This window comes from Anomaloglossus baeobatrachus, chromosome 3 (assembly GCF_048569485.1).
Source record: "Anomaloglossus baeobatrachus isolate aAnoBae1 chromosome 3, aAnoBae1.hap1, whole genome shotgun sequence".
In the NCBI taxonomy this organism is placed as follows: domain Eukaryota; kingdom Metazoa; phylum Chordata; class Amphibia; order Anura; family Aromobatidae; genus Anomaloglossus; species Anomaloglossus baeobatrachus.
This window is the reverse complement of record NC_134355.1, coordinates 314,276,541-314,296,194: the sequence shown is the minus strand read 5'-3', so window position 1 is coordinate 314,296,194 and position 19,654 is coordinate 314,276,541. Positions and strand designations below refer to the sequence as shown.

The 19,654-nt window shown below is 47.5% G+C and overlaps 1 protein-coding gene across 2 annotated transcripts in view; it reads right to left on the bottom strand.

The window, feature by feature from the left end:
* LOC142295227 (amine sulfotransferase-like) overlaps nt 1-19,654 on the bottom strand; it is a 79,164-nt gene that overhangs the window by 44,676 nt on the left and 14,834 nt on the right. For both annotated transcript variants that reach the window (XM_075338316.1, XM_075338317.1), the window contains exons 2-3: nt 3,952-4,123; nt 3,571-3,779 (exon numbers count right to left, since the gene is read on the bottom strand). In XM_075338316.1, the coding sequence (XP_075194431.1) occupies nt 3,571-3,779; nt 3,952-4,111 (369 nt within the window). In that variant the 5' untranslated portion in view covers nt 4,112-4,123. The remainder of the gene's footprint in view (nt 1-3,570; nt 3,780-3,951; nt 4,124-19,654) is intronic.

The following is a 19,654-nucleotide window of genomic DNA, read 5'->3' as shown; positions in this document are numbered from 1 at the left end:
GGCACAAAATGAGACATTTTGGAGAATGAGTCCACAATAATCCATTTAGTAGTGAACCCCTGTGCTTCAGGAATATCAGTAACAAAGTCCATAAAGATTACAGACCAACAATCTTGTGGAATTGGAAGAGGCTGACAAGGACCAAGAAAGACTAGACGAGAGGATGTGAACTGTGCACAGGAACTGAAGGGTTGTTACAAACTTTATGACATCTTGCCTCCATTTGGGCAATGAGTGGAAATGGGAGAAAAGTTCAGTGGAATGCTTAACTTCTTGTTAACCAGAGAGGAGGGTTGTCTGGGCCCAGGATAAGACTTTGCTTTGTTGCCTTCCATTTCTGTGTACCACCCCCCCCCAGAGTTGTGTGCAACGCAAAGTGCTGTGTACCTCCAACCATGCTGTGTATCACCCCAGGTTTGTGTCCCTCCAGTGATGTCAGGGCTCTGTGCGCAGCTCCCCCGTGCTGTGTGCCCTCCCAATGCTGTGTATCACCCCTAGTGTTGTGTTCAATCAGTGATGTCTATGCCCTTTAGTGATGTCTGTCCTCTGAAAGTGCTGTCCATGCCCCCAGTCCCCCATGATGTCTGTGCCCCCCAGTGATGTCTGTGCTCCCCCAGTGACGTCTGTGCTTCCCCCAGTGATGCCTGTGCCCCCCAGTGATGTCTGTGCCCCCCAGTGATGTCTGTGCCCCCCAGTGATGTCTGTGCCCTCTTATGATATCTGTGCCCCAGCCCCTCTTGTAATTTCTGTGCCCCAGCCCCTCTTGTGATGTGTGTACCCCAGCCCCTATTGTGATGTGTGTGCCCCAGACCCTCTTGTGATGTGTGTGCCCCAGACCCTCTTGTGATGTGTAAGCCCCAGCCCCTCTTCTGATGTGTGCCCCCAGCCCCTCTTGTGATGTCTGTGCCCCAGCCCCTCTTGTGATGTCTGTGCCCCCAGCCCCTTTTGTGATGTCTGTGCCCCCAGCCCCTCTTGTGTTGTGTATGCCCCCCAGCCCCTCTTGTGATGTCTGTGCCTCCCAGGGATGTCTGTGCCCCCAGCTCCTCTTGTGATGCCTGTGCCCCCAGCCCCTCTTGCGTTGTATATGCCCCAGCCCCTCTTATGTTGTGTATGCCCACCCAGCCCCCCTTGCATTGTGTATGCCCCCCCAGTCCCTTTTGTGATGTCTGTGCCCCCAGCCCCTCTTGCATTGTGTATGCCCCCCAGCTCCTCTGCATTGTGTATGCCCCTCAGCCCCTCTTACATTGTGTATGCCCCCAGCACCTCATTTGCCCCAGCATCTCCTGTGATGTGTATGCCCCAGCGTCTCCTGTGACTTATACATCCCATTGGAGATGCATGGGCTATATACATCACAGGAAGTGCTGGGGGCATTCACATCACAGGAGACACTGAAGACATACATAACACAGGAGGGGCTGGGAGCATTTACATCACAGGAGGGGCAGTGGGCATTTACCTCCCAGGATGGGCTGGGGGCATATATATATACCCAGAAAGTGAAGTGGTCTTTTTCATTTGTAGAGACTAGACCCCTAAAGCTATGATATAAGATATTCTCTATTAATTGAGAGGGAGAGAGAAGGGACATACAAGGGTAAGCCGCCGAGGAATGGGGGCATCGTATAAATAAGGATGTACTCCATTGATAGGTAGGGATAGTCCTTGTGAGGGTATTAATAAGGACATTTCTAACTGATTGGTTCCCCTCGAGTACTATTGATTTTTCAAAAAAAGGGGGTTTGCATTTTTCCCATACCTTCCATCCCTCAAGTGTCTAAAAAATAGTGATCCAGACACCCTTTTTAAATTTTCACTGTATATGTATTCTTGTTTGTCTTTGTGTGAGGATTTTTTAAGAGATATAAATAAAATGATAAATTTTAATATAAATTGAAAAAGCAGGTTAAATCTGACATAATATCCTTCTGAAAGTAGACAGGATTTTTCGGCCTGTGACAATCTCTTCCGACCAATTTTGGGCATCACGTGGGGAAAAAACAGGAAGAGGTAGAAAAAAACAAATGAAAGAAATAAAAAAAAGGAAAAAAAGGGGGGAAAAAGGAAGGGGGAAGAAGTGGAGTGTGAAGGGGTTAAATTTTACTCAACCCAAAAGGGGAAATGAGAAGAGTGTGAAAAGATGACTCCTAAATAAAGAAAAGAATTCATCATATCATCTGGCATCATGTTTTTTCAGCGCAGCGTGAACCCGACTCTCCTACCCACCGTTATACCACATGACAGTGATGGAAAGAGAGGTAACACTGATGTTTCCCTGACAGAGAGATTAGGATTTCTACAGCGTTGACAATTAGAGTTGAGTGGACTCGCAGACAACCGGGATCCGCAGCTCCCTGTTCTCTTTTTATTTTAAATCTGGTTTTGGTCCGGAATCCAGACCCCATATCAGTCTATGGGGACCATAATCTGGAGATTATAAATGTTGGTAGAAGGGATAGGGGGTAGGAGTGCACCCTCTGTACTTATGGAGGATCCGTCATAGTGGTAAACTGCTTCCAGGTCACTCATTCATTTCCAGAGATGATAATTAACCCTCTTTGAATATTCACTGCTTTACCCGCCCACCGGCACGTGTAATTGGTTGAAGGCAGACACGGCCCCACCCTTAGTGGCAATGTGTCAGCTGACTGCAACCTATCACAGGCGCCAGGATGGCCGGTGGATGGGGAAAGCAGTGCAACTGTCTGCGAGTCGGTATCGTGGTATAAAAATAAATTAATAAATAAAACAATTGGCGTAGGGTCCCCAATATTATGATACCCAGCACAGATAAAGCCCATGCCTCCTGCCCCCAGCCGAGCGCTTATCTTGGCTCTGTATCAAAATAAGAGGAACTGCTAGTGGCTTTTAAAAAAATAATAATTTAATAATTTAAATTTAAAAAAAAACGACTTTCGGTCTCCACCAATTTTGATACCCAGCCAAGATAAAGCCCGACAGCTGGGGGCTGGTATTCTGAGACTGGGGAGGTCCATGCTTATTGGACCTCCCGAGCCTAAAATAGCAATCTGCAGCTGTCTCCGAATTGTCGGTGCTTTACCCGGCTCTTTTATGAACCCTAATAGCATAGCACATATGATTTATAGCCCCAAATGCATACTTTTAAGTAAGAAAAATAATTATCCACAAAGATGGTGAACCCCTTTAAGCAGTTAAATTCGATGGGCTAATTCAGAAGTCCAATTTTTTGCACAGTCCTTTCCATTTAAAATCAATAGGTCCATGAAAACAGACAGCACAAGCAAACAAAACTGATGTAATTTGGATGAAAAATGATTTCATTGGTGACATATATACATTTGTTCAGTATGCCTGTGTATACATACATCTATGAAGGAAAAAATATGCTCTCAGCATTTGTTTCCTGCCTTATGTTTTTTTCCATGCATACCCATTTTATCATTTAGCATGTCCTGTCTGTTTGCTGCTGGGCAAGTGTGACTAAAAGAAATAGAAATTTTGGAACATCATTTTAATGTTTTTTTTGCAAAATGATAAATTAAAGAATCAATAGCAGAAATCTTATAAGAGAATACTTATGTGATTTACTTTTCCCATTCTGAATCTCATATCTTTTGGCAAAAGATAATAAGGCAGATGAGATGAGAAGAGACGAGGAGATGGACGGCTTTTAAAATCAACGTTGTAAATGTTATACTCAATCCACGGTGCTCTTTCAATATTAGTAATCTGTTCTGTTCCGTTCCGATGGCCTTCATTCAATATTAGGCTTAGAATTTGCTGTGTCCATACAGTGCCTGCAGAATAGCAAGTATTAATATCACATTTTAAAATGTAAAACATATTACTTTCTCAGCTTCCTGCTATGAATTTATACATTGTGTAAGATTATCTCTATCAAAGTAATCCAATGAAATTAAACTTTTCTTACACCATCATCGGGAAAAAATGTCAATGTATGTACTGTACCTGATTTTGGGTAAGTGACAAGAAACACATCACCATCCTGAATTTCCATATGTTCTACAGCATCTATGACTTCAGGTGATGTATACTTGGCTCTAAAGTATATGCCTTTATATTTGAAGAATGCAGCATTCAACTCTTCATAAAGTGCATCTTGGTCCATTCTTCCCAACACCTAAAATATATAATTTATATAACATGTATTTTTCAGCAGAGGTTATAATAATAATAAAGTCACTTATACAACCCCTGGTGTTGTGAATACATTTTCCAGTTTGGGGCTCCCTCTTGTGATCAGTGCTGGCGGTGCAGTTGACTTGTTAAATGGGAGCCAGACACCTGTGGAGGACTGGCAATCAGGTCATTCAGATTGGGCCTGTATAACTAAGTAGTTTTCTCCTATCCCTTGCCCATGCTCAATGTATCTCCTGTGTGCTAAGGACATTCTGAAGCTAGCCCTCCTCTCAACTAAAACTCCTCTCAGATACGTTGGTCTTGTACCTCTGCTTATTGTTTCCATTTTCTTATAGTTTTTTCTGTTTTGATACTAATTCTTGATTCCTGATTTTGCCTTTGTGGAGTTCTTGGTGAAGTTGGATCATTTCCTGCTGGGAGTGTCTGTATACCTAGCTCCATGTTTTTCTATGTATTGTGTTTTGTCATGCTTGGTATTGTGATGGTGGGATATTGTGGGTCATGTACCATTTTGTGTGGGTTCATGTTTAGGCGTGGTTCACTATCCATTATTTGTACTGTTTATGTGTACATTCTATTGTCTGTAGATAATCACCCCCTACAGTGTTTCTGTCCCTAGTTCTGGGGGAGGGGTCCAGGGATTCAACTAAACTCTCTGTTTTACTTGGAGATTGGCAGTCTGTTGGAGAACTTAAAGAATGAAGCAGGAAGATTGATCCTCTGGTAGAAGCTGAGACTTCTCAGAGGGAGACCTGGACATTTATCCTTACCGGACTATATTTGTGTTACTGGATTCATTTTACCCTCTGTTTTGCGGATTATCTTATGGACCGTTTTGATTTGCTTGGAATAAATGCTCTTTGGATCTCTCGCTCTGTTGATTGTGTGATATGGGAGAAGAACCCCATGACAACTGGTGGAAGCAGTGGGATCAACAGAGCGCAGCCTAATGGAGATCCACCAACAGAGTGAGTACAGACACTGGACTGCTTCCAGTCTAAAGGAGAGAGCCAAAGATCTGGGCCTGAGCTACCAGGGACTGAGTAAAGAAGCCTTAATTGATCTACTTGTGGGTGACAGCCAGTCCACCTCCTCCCAGATGTCTGACGGACAAACACTGGGGACGGGGATCTCTGCCCCAAGAAGCCAGTGGGTGGTGTGGTTCAAAGAAGAGATGGCAGCTCTTGACCCCGATGTATTTCAGGAATATAAGGAGCCGACTGCTCTCTGAGCACAGAGGAGACAAAAAGCAATGGAGTCCGACAGAGGGAGTAATGTGAGTTGGAGTGTAAACCCAGCGATCCAGGAGCCTGTGCAGATCACCCGGGCGGACTTCAAGCCATTTGATGAGGCTTCCGGAGTTGTGGAAGGGTTCTTCAAGGACTCTGAGCAGCAGTGTGTCATGATGGAGGTTGCCCACTCTGGCTGGGTGCATTTGTTAGTGGGACTCCTCCTGAATGGAAGCCTGGCAGAGGCTTATCGCACCATTGACTCACAGCAGAACCGGGATTACAACATTGTAAAGCGGACTATCTTGGATTACCATGCCATCACCTCAGACTCACATAGGGCACAGTTCCGAGACCTCCCATGCACCACGGGGGGATCGTTTAGGATGTATGCTCATAAGATGTCCCAGGCATGTCGGAGATGGCTGGAAGCGGAAGATGCCTTCACTGTGGAAGACGTTATACAGGTATTTCTTATAGAACAATTTCTGTACAAGTGTCCCTCAGAAATACGGGAATGGGTCAGAGAGTGCACGGCGTGCACCTTGGATGGAGCTGCAGCCCTGGTTGATGAGGCCCTTACTATCCGACCGCAATGGAGGGGGCTTTTGGACAATAAGCCACAGCCTGCTCCTGCTCCCCGGCCCTCTCCAGTTATATCTGCCCCTCCAACCAGCCAAAGCCCGATGACAACCATGGCGCACAATCCTGGGCCCCAACAGTTCCGACCACGCCCTGGGGGGATCACAGAGACGAGATGTTATGGGTGCGGACAACCTGGGCACCTGCAATCCAGTTGTCCCACAAGGACTCGGAGGGAGCCCCATGCACCTCGATCTCGTCCAGTACATTTTGTGCATTCCATCTTGCCTGAAGAAGGGTTACCACCACCTCCACCGGAGTGTACCGCTGACCCCTGCACCATAGATGCTGTCACGCTCCCGATGCCTCGGCACCGCTCCTTACCCGCTGATCCAGTCGCACCATCCCGGCACTGCTCCGTACCCACTGATCCGGCCTCACCGTCATTGCACTGCTCCTTAACCACTGATCCAGTCCACGTGTCCACCGGTCATGGCTGCCGCTCCCACTCGTGCTCTCCTGTGTCCTGTCCCCAGTCACATGTGTCTGACTCTGAGTCTTAGACTCATGCTTCTGTATAGGGTCGAGCCGCGCCCACTCACCTGGTCTTATGGGCCCAGCACTGCTGAAGCAGGAAATGACATGAGGCTGTGCTGGGTATATAGGACTGGCCTTTCCATGTGGGCGGCGCCTGATCAACGTGTCTTGTAAGCCTTGTCTTGAAAGCTAGGTGCTCAGGTCCCCTGCTGCCGTGTCCAGGAATTTCTTCAGGCCTTTTGGAGTACCTTCGATGAACCAGGACGTACTACTGCGGTTACCTCTTCGCTCCTCCGGCTACGCCATGCACCCTAACAGTGGGCCAGTACGCCATCCAGTTCCGTACGCTTGCCTCCGAGCTAGGCTGGAACACTGAGGCATTGACGGCAGCCTTTTGGGAGGGCCTCTCTGGCCGCATCAAGGATGAATTAGCCGATCATGACGTTCCTCGTACTTTGGACGCTCTGATATCTCTTGCCACCCGGATTGATCTCCGTTTTCAAGAACGAACCAAGGAGGTATCCCGGGAGAAGCGATCAATTCGTCACACCTTTATTCCGCAGAGCTCTACCGTTCTCCCGCTATTGCCTCCCTGTGATTCAACTCCCGAACCTATGCAAATAGACCGGCTGAGCCAAGCCAAGCAACGCCGTGCAAAGCGACTCGCCCAGGGCCTGTGTTAATATTGTGGAAGCGGTTCACATCTGCTCTGCTCTTGCCCCGAGAGACCAGGAAGACCCCAAGTCCAAGCGATGGTGGGAACCGCCACCCTTGGTACCGGAATCCCCTCAGTCCCAGTTATACAGACTGTTCAGGTAATGACTGAGAAAACCCGATTCACGGCAGAGGCTCACATTGATTCTGGGGCAGTGGGTAATTTCATTCAACAAGCTACAGTGGACCGATATCGTATACCTGTCATCCCGCTTGCTAAACACCTCTGGTTCACCTCCGTGGACGGTAAACCCTTATACGAACCCGTCTTCTATTCAACCGAACCCGTAAGACTCCATGTTGGCGCTCTGCACACTGAGACTATTGCTTTATATGTCATCCCAAGAATAGCCCCCGCGCTCCTGCTGGGTATGCCCTGGTTACAACTCCATGACCCTGACATCAGTTGGCGCTCTGGCGCAATCACTCTCTGGGGTCCGTTGTGCCATGACATCTGTCTGCAGTCCGTTCCTCAGCCCTTGGCACCTGAGTCTGTCATGCCGCAGGAAGAAGAGACGACGCAGTCCAGCATCGTTCCACAGTCCCTGGCACTAGAGTCTTTGATACCGCCGGATCCAGAAGATGAGACTTCTCCGTCTGGCGTTGGTCACAATGAAGTTGTTCCGGTGACTACGTCCCCCCTGCCACAGGTTCCTCCTGGGAAGTCCTTCGTCACCGCGTCTGACAGACCCGAGGTCCTTCAGTGGGGGCATTCATCGGAGATGACCGAACACGCCAGTCAGGAGGACACCCTGAGTGCTATTGCTCGGGCCCATTGGTGGCCATCTCTTCCTCAGGATGTTGCATTTTTTGTCTCTGATTGTCCGTCCTGTGCCCGATCCGAGACACCCGAGCCGGTCGTTCTCGATTCCCTCTCTTCTACTGCCTGTACATCCGAGCCGGTCATCCACGATTCCCTCTCTGCTTCTGCCCATCCGCCTCCTCTTTCTGTTGCCACTGCCAAGGGTTCTTCGGCTAAGCGTGGTGCGGTCAAGAAGGTGGCACGGGTCAGCAGTCCTTCCTTGCCTTTGCATTGGGTTATGGTCCGGAAGCTCGGTCCGGTGTGCCCCGGGGGTACTTTGCACGGAGGGGGGGGCATAAAAGGGGGGTACTGTTACGCTCCTGATGCCTCAGCACCGCTCCTTACGCGCTGATCTGGTCGCACCATCCTGGCACTGCTCCGTATCCACTGATCCGGCCTCACCGTCATTGCACCACTCCTTAACCACTGATCCAGTCCACGTGTCCACCGGTCATGGTTGCCGCTCCCGCTCGGGCTCTCCTGTGTCCTGTCCCCAGTCACATGTGTCTGACTGTGAGTCTTAGACTCATGCTTCTGTATAGGGTCGGGCCACGCCCACTCACCTGGTCTTATGGGCCCAGCACTGCTGAAGCAGGAAATGACATGAGGCTGTGCTGGGTATATAGGACTGGCCTTTCCATGTGGGCGGCACCTGATCAACGTGTCTTGTAAGCCTTGTCTTGAAAGCTAGGTGCTCAGGTCCCCTGCTGCTGTGTCCTGTTACCAATACTATTGCCAGACATTCCTACCCGGCATCTGTGCCGGATTTCTGCATTATCTTCTGGAACTCTGAGGCCCCAGTGACTCTGTTCTACCCGTCCCCTGTGGGACGCTGTCCCTGCCACGCTAGTGCTTCAGCTACCGTGCACCCAGGCCTCCGGTGGGGTGCACGGTCCAGTGGATCCACCTCCTGGACATAACAGATGCCCCTGTTGGAGTGTATGGCCACTGGCCTCTGTCACCAGGTTCGCCTACTGCCTTCTCCAGAATGCACACTGGAAGGAGTACAATGCAGAGGAGATGTTATCAATGTGGACAGCCTGGGCATTTACAAAACACTTGCCCTGTTGGTCAATTGAGGAATGACCTTGCACCAAATCGACCTGTTCATTCTCTACAGCCGAACACAATGGGGGAAGAGTTCTCACCCCTTCAAGTTGACTTGCCTAATGATTCAGACACTCATGATCGGCCACTAGGGGTTCATGGGGTGCGAGCCACAGCCCCGAGTTCCTCTTACCATCAAAACAAGCACTTACAGGAGGTTGCGCTGGATGGGCAGAAAGTCATTGGATTTTGTGATTCTGGGGCATTTCTCACAATAGCTGATCCCCGGGTGGTTCGGCCAGAGGCAATACATCATGGACCAGAGATTGTTATTGAATTGGCTGGAAGACAAAAAAGGAATATTCCAAAGGCGACTGTGAATCTGGACTTTGGCAATGGAGTCAAGAATGTGTGATTGGGGTGATGAGCCTGCAGATATTCTCTTAGGAAATGATGTGGGAGATCTACAATGCCGATTTGTGGGTGCAGGAAACGCAGTTTGAGTGAAGGAGGACACAAAGGGAAGCTTTTCCTTCCAACCCTACCGCTATACAAGGGACTATCTACAGCTTTTCCATCCAATACAAGTGTGGAAGCCAATACCGGAATGCTGATGGACTGTCCTAGCAAGAAGACTATTCACAGCTGAGCAACATGGACTTAAGTGAGATGCCCATGGCATTCTCACTTATTAAAAAGGAGGGACAGGTTGAGATGGTGGGATATTGTGAGTCATGTACCATTTTGTGTGGGTTCATGTTTAGGCGTGTGGACCCATGGAAGCCTGATTTGCAGGCGAAATGGCCGTCGTCCTCAGGTGAGGGATCCTGCATCTCGGTCCCGTACTGCTGATTTTATAATGCACCTGCAACTACAATAAAGTTTTTCCGGCACTGAAGCTGCTGCGGACCTTCTCTGAACTGAGAGCTGCCTTCCTCACACGTGGATTTACCGTTCAAGGTAACACAGATGGTTTGAGTGGTGCAGGATTTATTTCTACCGCTGCTGCTATCATGTTTAGGCGTGGTTCACTATCCATTATTTGTACTACTTATGTGTACATTCTATTGTCTGTAGATAATAACCCCCTACAGTGTTTCTATCCTTAAGTCTGGGGGAGGGGTCCAGGAATTCAACTAAACTCTCTGTTTTACTTGGAGATTGGTAGTCTGTTGGAGAACTTCAAGAATGAAGCAGGAAGATAGATCCTCTGGTAGAAGCTAAGACTTCTCAGAGAAAGACCTGGACATTTATCCTTACCGGACTATATTTGTGTTACTGGATTCATTTTACCCTCTGTTTTGCGGATTATCTTATGGACCGTTTTGATTTGCTTGGAATAAATGCTCTTTGGATTGTACCGCCATCTCTCGCTCTGTTGATTGTGTGATATGGGAGAAGAACCCCGTGACAGTATTAAATTCAGTCCCTCATCTGTATTAGTGTTTTTTGGATCCCAGTAACACCAGAGAACTGATTTAGTGGGTGAGAGCCTGTGTGCACTCAGGGCTTTTCCATATCAGGCGTGCTGAGATTTATTAGGGTTTTTACGGCTGCAGATAGTGCTCTTTCCTATATATATAGTTTGGGCCTTATCTTTGCTGAATCTGTTTTCTAGCTATGTATTGTATTTTATTATATCACCGTAGTCTTTACATGTGGGGGGCTATCTATATCTTTGGGAACTGCTCCAAGGCAGATTAGCTTTTCTAATATTTATTTCTGTAAGAATATTTAGTTCTCTGGCTTTGTCTAGGCGACTAGGTCATCATAGGCACGCCCCACGGCTACTTCTAGTAGTGTGTCAGTAATAGGTCTGCAGTCCGTTAAGGTTCCAGCCACTCTGGTTACTTTTTGGGTTTCTGCATTTTTGTCCTTTTTCTGATCCTCCTCGGTCACTGAATCATAACACCCTGGCAAAAATTATGGATTCGCCTGGCTCTGAGGATGTTCATTCAGTTGTTTACTTTTGTTTAAAAAAAGAAGATCACAGACATGGCACAAAACTAAAGTCATTTCAAATGTCAACTTTCTGGCTTTAAAAAACACTAAAAAAAAATCATGAAAATATAATGTGCTAGCCAGCAACGGTTACTTTTCAAGACCAAACAGGGGGGAAAAGTTATGGACTCACTCAATTATGAGGAAAAAATTATGGACTCAAACAAAAGAACACTCCAATACATCACTAGTATTTTGTTGCACCACCTCTGGCTTCAATAACAGCTTGCAGTCTCTTAAGCATGGACTTAATGAGTGACAAACAGTATTCTTCATCAATCTGGTTCCAACTTTCTCTGATTACTGTTGCCAGATGAGCTTTGCAGGATGGAGCCTTGTCATGGACCATGGATCATTCTCCAACTTCCACCAAATATTTTTAATTGGATTGAGATCCGGACTATTTGCAGGCCATGTAATAGATCTTATGTGTCTTCTTTCAAGGAATGTTTTCACAGTTTTTGCTCTATGGCAGGATGCATTATCATCTTAATAAGTGATTTTATCATCCCCAAACATCCTTTCAATTGATGAAATAAGGAAAGTGTCCAAAATTTCAATGTAAACTTGGGCATTTATTGAACATGTAATGACAGCCATCTTCCCAGTGTCATTACTTGACATGCAGCCCCATATCATCAATGACTGTGGAAATGTACATGTTCTCTTCAGGCAGTCATCTTTTTATTGTTTTAACGTTTCTGTATGTAAATCCCATTTTCCTTTAGGCAGTTTCTTACAGTTCTGTCACAGACATTGACTTCAGTTTCCTTCCATTCATTCCTCATTTGTTTTGTTGTACATTTCCTGTTTTGGAGACATATTACTTCAAGTTTCCTGTCTTGATGCTTTGATATCTTCCTTGGTCTACCAGTATGTTTGCCTTTAACAACCTTCCCATGTTGTTTGCATTTGGTCCAGATTTTAGACACAGCTGACTGTGAACAACCAACATCTTTTGCAATATTGCGTGATGATTTACCCTCTTTTAAGAGTTTGATAATCCTCTCCTTTGTTTAAATTGACATCTCTCGTGTTGGAGCCATGATTCATGTCAATCCACTTGCTGCAACAGCTCTCCAAGGTGTGATCACTCCTTTTTAGATGCATAGAAAGAAGAAATGGCACTTCCTTGTAGGAATATCACGAGAAAAAGGGGTGCTCTTCAGGTTCCAAGGCCGTACAATGTAATTAAACAAGGCACTCCCGAGCTTGAAAGTGATGCAAGTTTATTTAATGTGCATGAAAATAACGTTTTTGGTCCACTATGGACCTTCCTCAGTTGCACATTAGTGGAGTGAACTGGAGGCACAGGATGGTGTGAAGCGTGGTATCACCGCTGCATGGGGGCTGCACATTAAATAAACTTGCATCACTTTCAAGCTCGGGAGTGATTTGTTTAATTTTCCTAGGTGTTCTATGGGATTCAGGTCTGGACTCATTGCTGGCAACTTTAGTAGTCTTGCACTGGGAGCCCATCATATAATGAGTGAAATGCACAGTGTCTGAACTGTAACCTATAAATGACGCCAGAAACCCAGGTCAGGCGGGCAAAATAGCACTATACAGGTGCATCTCGCACGGATACACGAGACGCACAGTGTCTGAATTAAGGCCTATAAATGACGCACAACACCAGGTCCAGGCGGGTCAGTTAGCACTATATGAGTACATAACACATGACAGGTTCACCATTTTCCACCTGAATTCAAAAGGTCCACACACATCCTGCAAAAATGGATAAAATGTGCCATACCTCAAATAGTGAGATATTAGTTTATATTTTGGCCCAAAATATGTAAGCTCGCAATCCGTTCGTCAAGGATTCTCACACTTGCGAGTCCCTACACCGAATTAGTTAGAAAAACCACAAAGAACTATATAAAAAAAACACCAAAAAGGAGCCAAGACAAATGATATGTGCACACACAGAATGTGGTGAGCCTTCCTCATAAAGATGGCTGCAGCCAAGGTGCAAGATGCTGATGTCACAGCCACTCAACCTCCACACTAGAGGGGAGGGGCGGCTGCTTAGTAGTCTACTTAGTTTAGTAGTCTCCAGTGCTTTCTCTAAACCATTTTCTAGTGCTTTTTGAAGTGTGTTTTGGGTTATTGTCCTGCTGGAAGAACCATGACCTCTGAGGGAGACCCAGCTTTCTCACACTGGGCCCTACATTATGCTGCAAAATTTGTTGGTAGTCTTCAGCCTTCATAATGCCATGCACACGGTCAAGCAGTCCAGTGCCAAAAGCAGCAAAGCAACCCCAAAACATCAGGGAACCTCCGCCATGTTTGACTGTAGGGACCGTGTTCTTTTCTTTGAATGCCTTTTTTTTTTTCCTGTAAACTCTATGTTGATGGCTTTTCCCAAAAAGCTCTACTTTTGTGTCATCTGACCAGAGAACATTCTTCTGTAAGACCTGTTAACATTTATATATATATAGGTTAAAAGACTGTTTGGTGGACTTCCTTGTGTTATGCTGCCACCTGCTGTCAAAACAGAGAACAGCGGGCAAAAGTCCTGCTGCTCGAGTGACTTGGAGCAGTTTGGAACAGGAGGAGGAGGAGTCTACATGTGGCTGTGTTTTGCAGAGAGGAGTGTGCTCGAGTGGGCTGTAAGAAAGAAGGCCTCAGTCTGCCCTGTTTTCTGAGGTCCAAGTACCTTAGAGTGTTGCGTGGTGTCCCCCCCAAGACACAGATCCAAAGAGGCTGGATGTGGAGAGCGAGGAGCCAGGCAGCACGTGCAAGTTACAGATCCGGGACAAAGACTGAACTTTAGAGGTGTCTGCCGGCGGAATACGGGCCCCAACGGTGACGAGGTACCCCACGCTGAAATCTGCAGTTAAGTGTGCACACTACTTTAGTTAGGGACAGATAGGAAAAGACTCTGCACTGTGTTATACGAGTAAGATAACAAGGACTCTGCGGGTTTTTTTTGCTTAATAAGGATTTCCTGTGTTTTGCTTTTGGGAGTACAATCTGAGGCTTCCCACCCTTGACAAGTTATTCAAAGTAGTTGTATGTATATTGCATTATCTCTACTGCTGTGCTCCCTTCCCTCACTTTTCCTCCACCTGTGTTGTGCAATACATTATTAAATTTGCATTGATTAACCCCCGTGGTTCCGTGCAGTCCTTGCGTATCCCGTTACCTGCAGGTTATTACATTTGGCGTAGTCGGCAGGATACGCAGGCTGGTACGGAACAATGGACGGACAGGGGGGTGTCGCTCATGGAGGTGTTCTAATACAACCTGATGGGGGAATACCAGCAAGGCAACTGTCCCTGGGGGCTATGCTGACCCATATACCAAAATTTACTGGCAGCAATGTACCTCTCCATGACTGGGCGCAGAGAGTGAGGGGCATGTTGAGAGTAGCAGGAGTGACTGCAGAAAATCAAGGGGAGATACTGTTGATTGCCCTTGAAGGCCATGCTGAAGAGACCATTTTATTGCGCCCTGAGAGTGAACGAAAGACGTTAGAGCAGGTGGTGAAGATTCTTGAGAGAGTGTATGGCGGGAAACCAGAAGCAGGAGATTTACAGGCGCAACTGTTATACAGGCTGCAGGGTGAAGAAGAAGGTCTGCCACAGTATGCAAATGCACTCCAGAGAATAATGAGACAAATGCTTACAGCAGAGCCAGAGCTAGCACAAACCCCCGGTTATGCTGACCGTACCCTACGAGATCAATTCCTCCATGGGTTACATAACCCCAAGATCAAAGGTGCCCTCTGTGAACGGCTCAGGGTAGAAAAAAAACTAACTTTCCAGGAGATATTGGAAGAAGCAGTCTCCCGCACACAAACTGAAAATTGCGACCCGCAGAACGCCTGGGGTGAAGTTTGTATGCATAAGTTAGTCCCGGGTGAGAAAAACCGAGAACCGAGCCAGCTTGAGGCTAAAGTGGATCAGTTACAAGAGACTGTTACTGCTCTACAAGAGTTGCTGAAGAATATGCAAGCCCCGGCGTCAGAAGTAGGAACGACAGCACCGCGGCCAAATACCCGCACGCATACCTATCAAGAAGAGACGGGACAGATCGAGCAGAGACGATCGAGACCCGCTGGAGACTACCAGTGTTGGAACTGTGGAAATCGGAACCATTTTTTCCGACACTGTCCGGAGAGGAAGACGTCTCAAGAAAGACCACCGTTAAACTAGTGCCTCCCTCCATGGATGGGCACAAGGCGGGGAGACCAACTGATCTTAGAGAAAACCAACGCCCTGAAGATATAGCAGCCAGCACGCCGACGATCATGGCCGAATTTGAAGGGAAAGAAGTAAGATGCCTGATGGATACTGGGTCCCAAGTGACCACCATGCCAGAACAGTTCTTCTACCAACATTTTGGACAAACTGTATCAATTGACAAAGGGGCACATATCAAACTGAGGGCTGCAAACAATCTTCCCATTCCGGTTATAGGGGTCGTGTGGATGAACATACGTGCCTGTGGCCAGAACTTAGGCAAAAAAGGGATTGTGTTAACGGAGGGCCGGTACGACAGAGAGGTGCCAGCTATCGTGGGCATGAACATCCTGAAAGAATTAGACCAGTTGCTCTTCAACAAGGGGGCTGTGATTACTGGAAGACGACAGTTGCTAACCGGCCTGCCCAAAAGGTCTTCCAACACCTTATCCGTGCCCGAGGACTGTGGAAGAATGGTGGGAGCCGCTACCCGGTGGGGAGGGTTCGAGTCCCAAGCAACAGGTTGTGAAGCAGGGCAGGAGTTTCCACCGTGTGCCCCTTTGCAGAGTGCCTCAGGAGTGTATCGGCCGGGACGGCCGAGGTTAAAGACGGGGGGAAATGTAAGACCTGTTAACATTTATATATATATAGGTTAAAAGACTGTTTGGTGGACTTCCTTGTGTTATGCTGCCACCTGCTGTCAAAACAGAGAACAGCGGGCAAAAGTCCTGCTGCTCGAGTGACTTGGAGCAGTTTGGAACAGGAGGAGGAGTCTACATGTGGCTGTGTTTTGCAGAGAGGAGTGTGCTCGAGTAAGCTGTAAGATAGAAGGCCTCAGTCTGCCCTGTTTTCCGAGGTCCAAGTACCTTAGAGTGTTGCGTGGTGTACCCCCAAGACACAGATCCAAAGAGGCTGGATGTGGAGCGAGGGGCCAGACAGCACGTGCAAATTACAGATCCAAAGAGGCTGTATGTGGAGAGCGAGGAGCCAGGCAGCACGTGCAAGTTACATATCCGGGACAAAGACTGAAATTTAGAGGTGTCTGCCGGCGGAATACGGGCCCCAACGGTGACGACGTACCCCACGCTGAAATCTGCAGTTAAGTGTGCACACTACTTTAGTTAGGGACAGCTAGGAAAAGACTCTGCACTGTGTTATACGAGTAAGATAACAAGGACTCTGCGTTTTTTTTTTTGCTTAATAAGGATTTCCTGTGTTTTGCTTTTGGGAGTATAATCTGAGGCTTCCCACCCTTGACAAGTTATTCAAAGTAGTTGTATGTATATTGCATTATCTCTACTGCTGTGCTCCCTTCCCTCACTTTTCCTCCACCTGTGTTGTGCAATACATTATTAAATTTGCATTGATTAACCCCCGTGGTTCCGTGCAGTCCTTGCGTATCCCGTTACCTGCAGGTTATTACATTTGGCGCAGTCGGCAGGATACGCAGGCTGGTACGGAACAATGGACGGACAGGGGGGTGTCGCTCATGGAGGTGTTCTAATACAACCTGATGGGGGAATACCAGCAAGGCAACTGTCCCTGGGGGCTATGCTGACCCATATACCAAAATTTACTGGCAGCAATGTACCTCTCCATGACTGGGCACAGAGAGTGAGGGGCATGTTGAGAGTAGCAGGAGTGACTGCAGAAAATCAAGGGGAGATACTGTTGATTGCCCTTGAAGGCCATGCTCAAGAGACCATTTTATTGCGCCCTGAGAGTGAACGAAAGACGTTAGAGCAGGTGGTGAAGATTCTTGAGAGAGTGTATGGCGGGAAACCAGAAGCAGGAGATTTACAGGCGCAATTGTTCTACAGGCTGCAGGGTGAAGAAGAAGGTCTGCCACAGTATGCAAATGCACTCCAGAGAATAATGAGACAAATGCTTACAGCAGAGCCAGAGCTAGCACAAACCCCCGGTTATGCTGACCGTACCCTACGAGATCAATTCCTCCATGGGTTACATAACCCCAAGATCAAAGGTGCCCTCCGTGAACGGCTCAGGGTAGAAAAAAAACTAACTTTCCAGGAGATATTGGAAGAAGCAGTCTCCCGTACACAAACTGAAAATTGCGACCCGCAGAACGCCTGGGGTGAAGTTTGTATGCATAAGGTAGTCCCGGGTGAGAAAAACCGAGAACCGAGTCAGCTTGAGGCTAAAGTGGATCAGTTACAAGAGACTGTTACTGCTCTACAAGAGTTGCTGAAGAATATGCAAGCCCCGACTTCAGAAGTAGGAACGACAGCACCGCGGCCAAATACCCGCACGCATACCTATCAAGAAGAGAGGGGACAGATCGAGCAGAGACTATCGAGACCCGCTGGAGACTACCAGTGTTGGAACTGTGGAAATCGGAACCATTTATTCCGACACTGTCCGGAGAGGAAGACGTCTCAAGAAAGACCACCGTTAAACTAGTGCCTCCCTCCATGGATGGGCACAAGGCGGGGAGACCAACTGATCTTAGAGAACACCAACACCCTGAAGATATAGCAGCCAGCACGCCGACGATCATGGCCGAATTTGAAGGGAAAGAAGTAAGATGCCTGATGGATACTGGGTCCCAAGTGACCACCATGCCAGAACAGGTCTTCTACCAACATTTTGGACAAACTGTATCAATTGACAAAGGGGCACATATCAAACTGAGGGCTGCAAACAATCTTCCCATTCCGGTTGTAGGGGTCGTGTGGATGAACATACGTGCCTGTGGCCAGAACTTAGGCAAAAAAGGGATTGTGTTAACGGAGGGCCGGTACGACAGAGAGGTGCCAGCTATTGTGGGCATGAACATCCTGAAAGAATTAGACCAGTTGCTCTTCAACAAGGGGGCTGTGATTACTGGAAGACGACAGTTGCTAACCGGCCTGCCCAAAAGGTCTTCCAACACCTTATCCATGCCCGCGGACTGTGGAAGAATGGTGGGAGCCGCTACCCGGTGGGGAGGGTTCGAGTCCCAAGCAACAGGTTGTGAAGCAGGGCAGGAGTTTCCACCGTGTGCCCCTTTGCAGAGTGCCTCAGGAGTGTATCGGCCGGGACGGCCGAGGTTAAAGAGGGGGGGAAATGTAAGACCTGTTAACATTTATATATATATAGGTTAAAAGACTGTTTGGTGGACTTCCTTGTGTTATGCTGCCACCTGCTGTCAAAACAGAGAACAGCGGGCAAAAGTCCTGCTGCTCGAGTGACTTGGAGCAGTTTGGAACAGGAGGAGGAGTCTACATGTGGCTGTGTTTTGCAGAGAGGAGTGTGCTCGAGTGGGCTGTAAGATAGAAGGCCTCAGTCTGCCCTGTTTTCCGAGGTCCAAGTACCTTAGAGTGTTGCGTGGTGTACCCCCAAGACACAGATCCAAAGAGGCTGGATGTGGAGCGAGGGGCCAGACAGCACGTGCAAATTACAGATCCAAAGAGGCTGGATGTGGAGAGCGAGGAGCCAGACAGCACGTGCAAGTTACAGATCCGGGACAAAGACTGAACTTTAGAGGTGTCTGCCAGCGGAATACGGGCCCCAACGGTGACGACGTACCCCACGCTGAAATCTGCAGTTAAGTGTGCACACTACTTTAGTTAGGGACAGATAGGAAAAGACTCTGCACTGTGTTATACGAGTAAGATAACAAGGACTCTGCGTTTTTTTTTGCTTAATAAGGATTTCCTGTGTTTTGCTTTTGGGAGTACAATCTGAGGCTTCCCACCCTTGACAAGTTATTCAAAGTAGTTGTATGTATATTGCATTATCTCTACTGCTGTGCTCCCTTCCCTCACTTTTCCTCCACCTGTGTTGTGCAATACATTATTAAATTTGCATTGATTAACCCCCGTGGTTCCGAGCAGTCCTTGCGTATCCCGTTACCTGCAGGTTATTACACTTCCAAAACGTTTTAGGCTTTCTCAGGTAAGTTTTGGCAAACTCCAGCCTGGCTTTTTTATGTCTCGGGGTAAGAAGTGGGGTCTTCTTGAGTATCCTACCATACAGTCCCTTTTCATTCAGACGCCGACAGATAGTATGGGTTGACACTGTTGTACCCTCGGACTGCAGGGCAGCTTGAACTTGTTTGGATGTTAGTCGAGGTTCTTTATCCACCATCCGCACAATCTTGCGTTGAAATCTCTCGTCAATTTTTCTTTTCCTTCCACATCTAGGGAGGTTAGCCACAGTGCCATGGGCTTTAAACTTCTTGATGACACTGCACACCGTAGACACAGTAACTTTCAGGTCTTTGGAGATGGACTTGTAGCCTTGAGATTGTTCATGCCTCCTCACAATTTGGATTCTCAAGCCCTCAGACAGTTCTTTGGTCTTCTATCTTTTCTCCATGCTCAATGTTGTACACACAAGGACACAGGACAGAGGTTGAGTCAACTTTAATCCATGTCAACTGGCTGCAAGTGTGATTTAGTTAATTT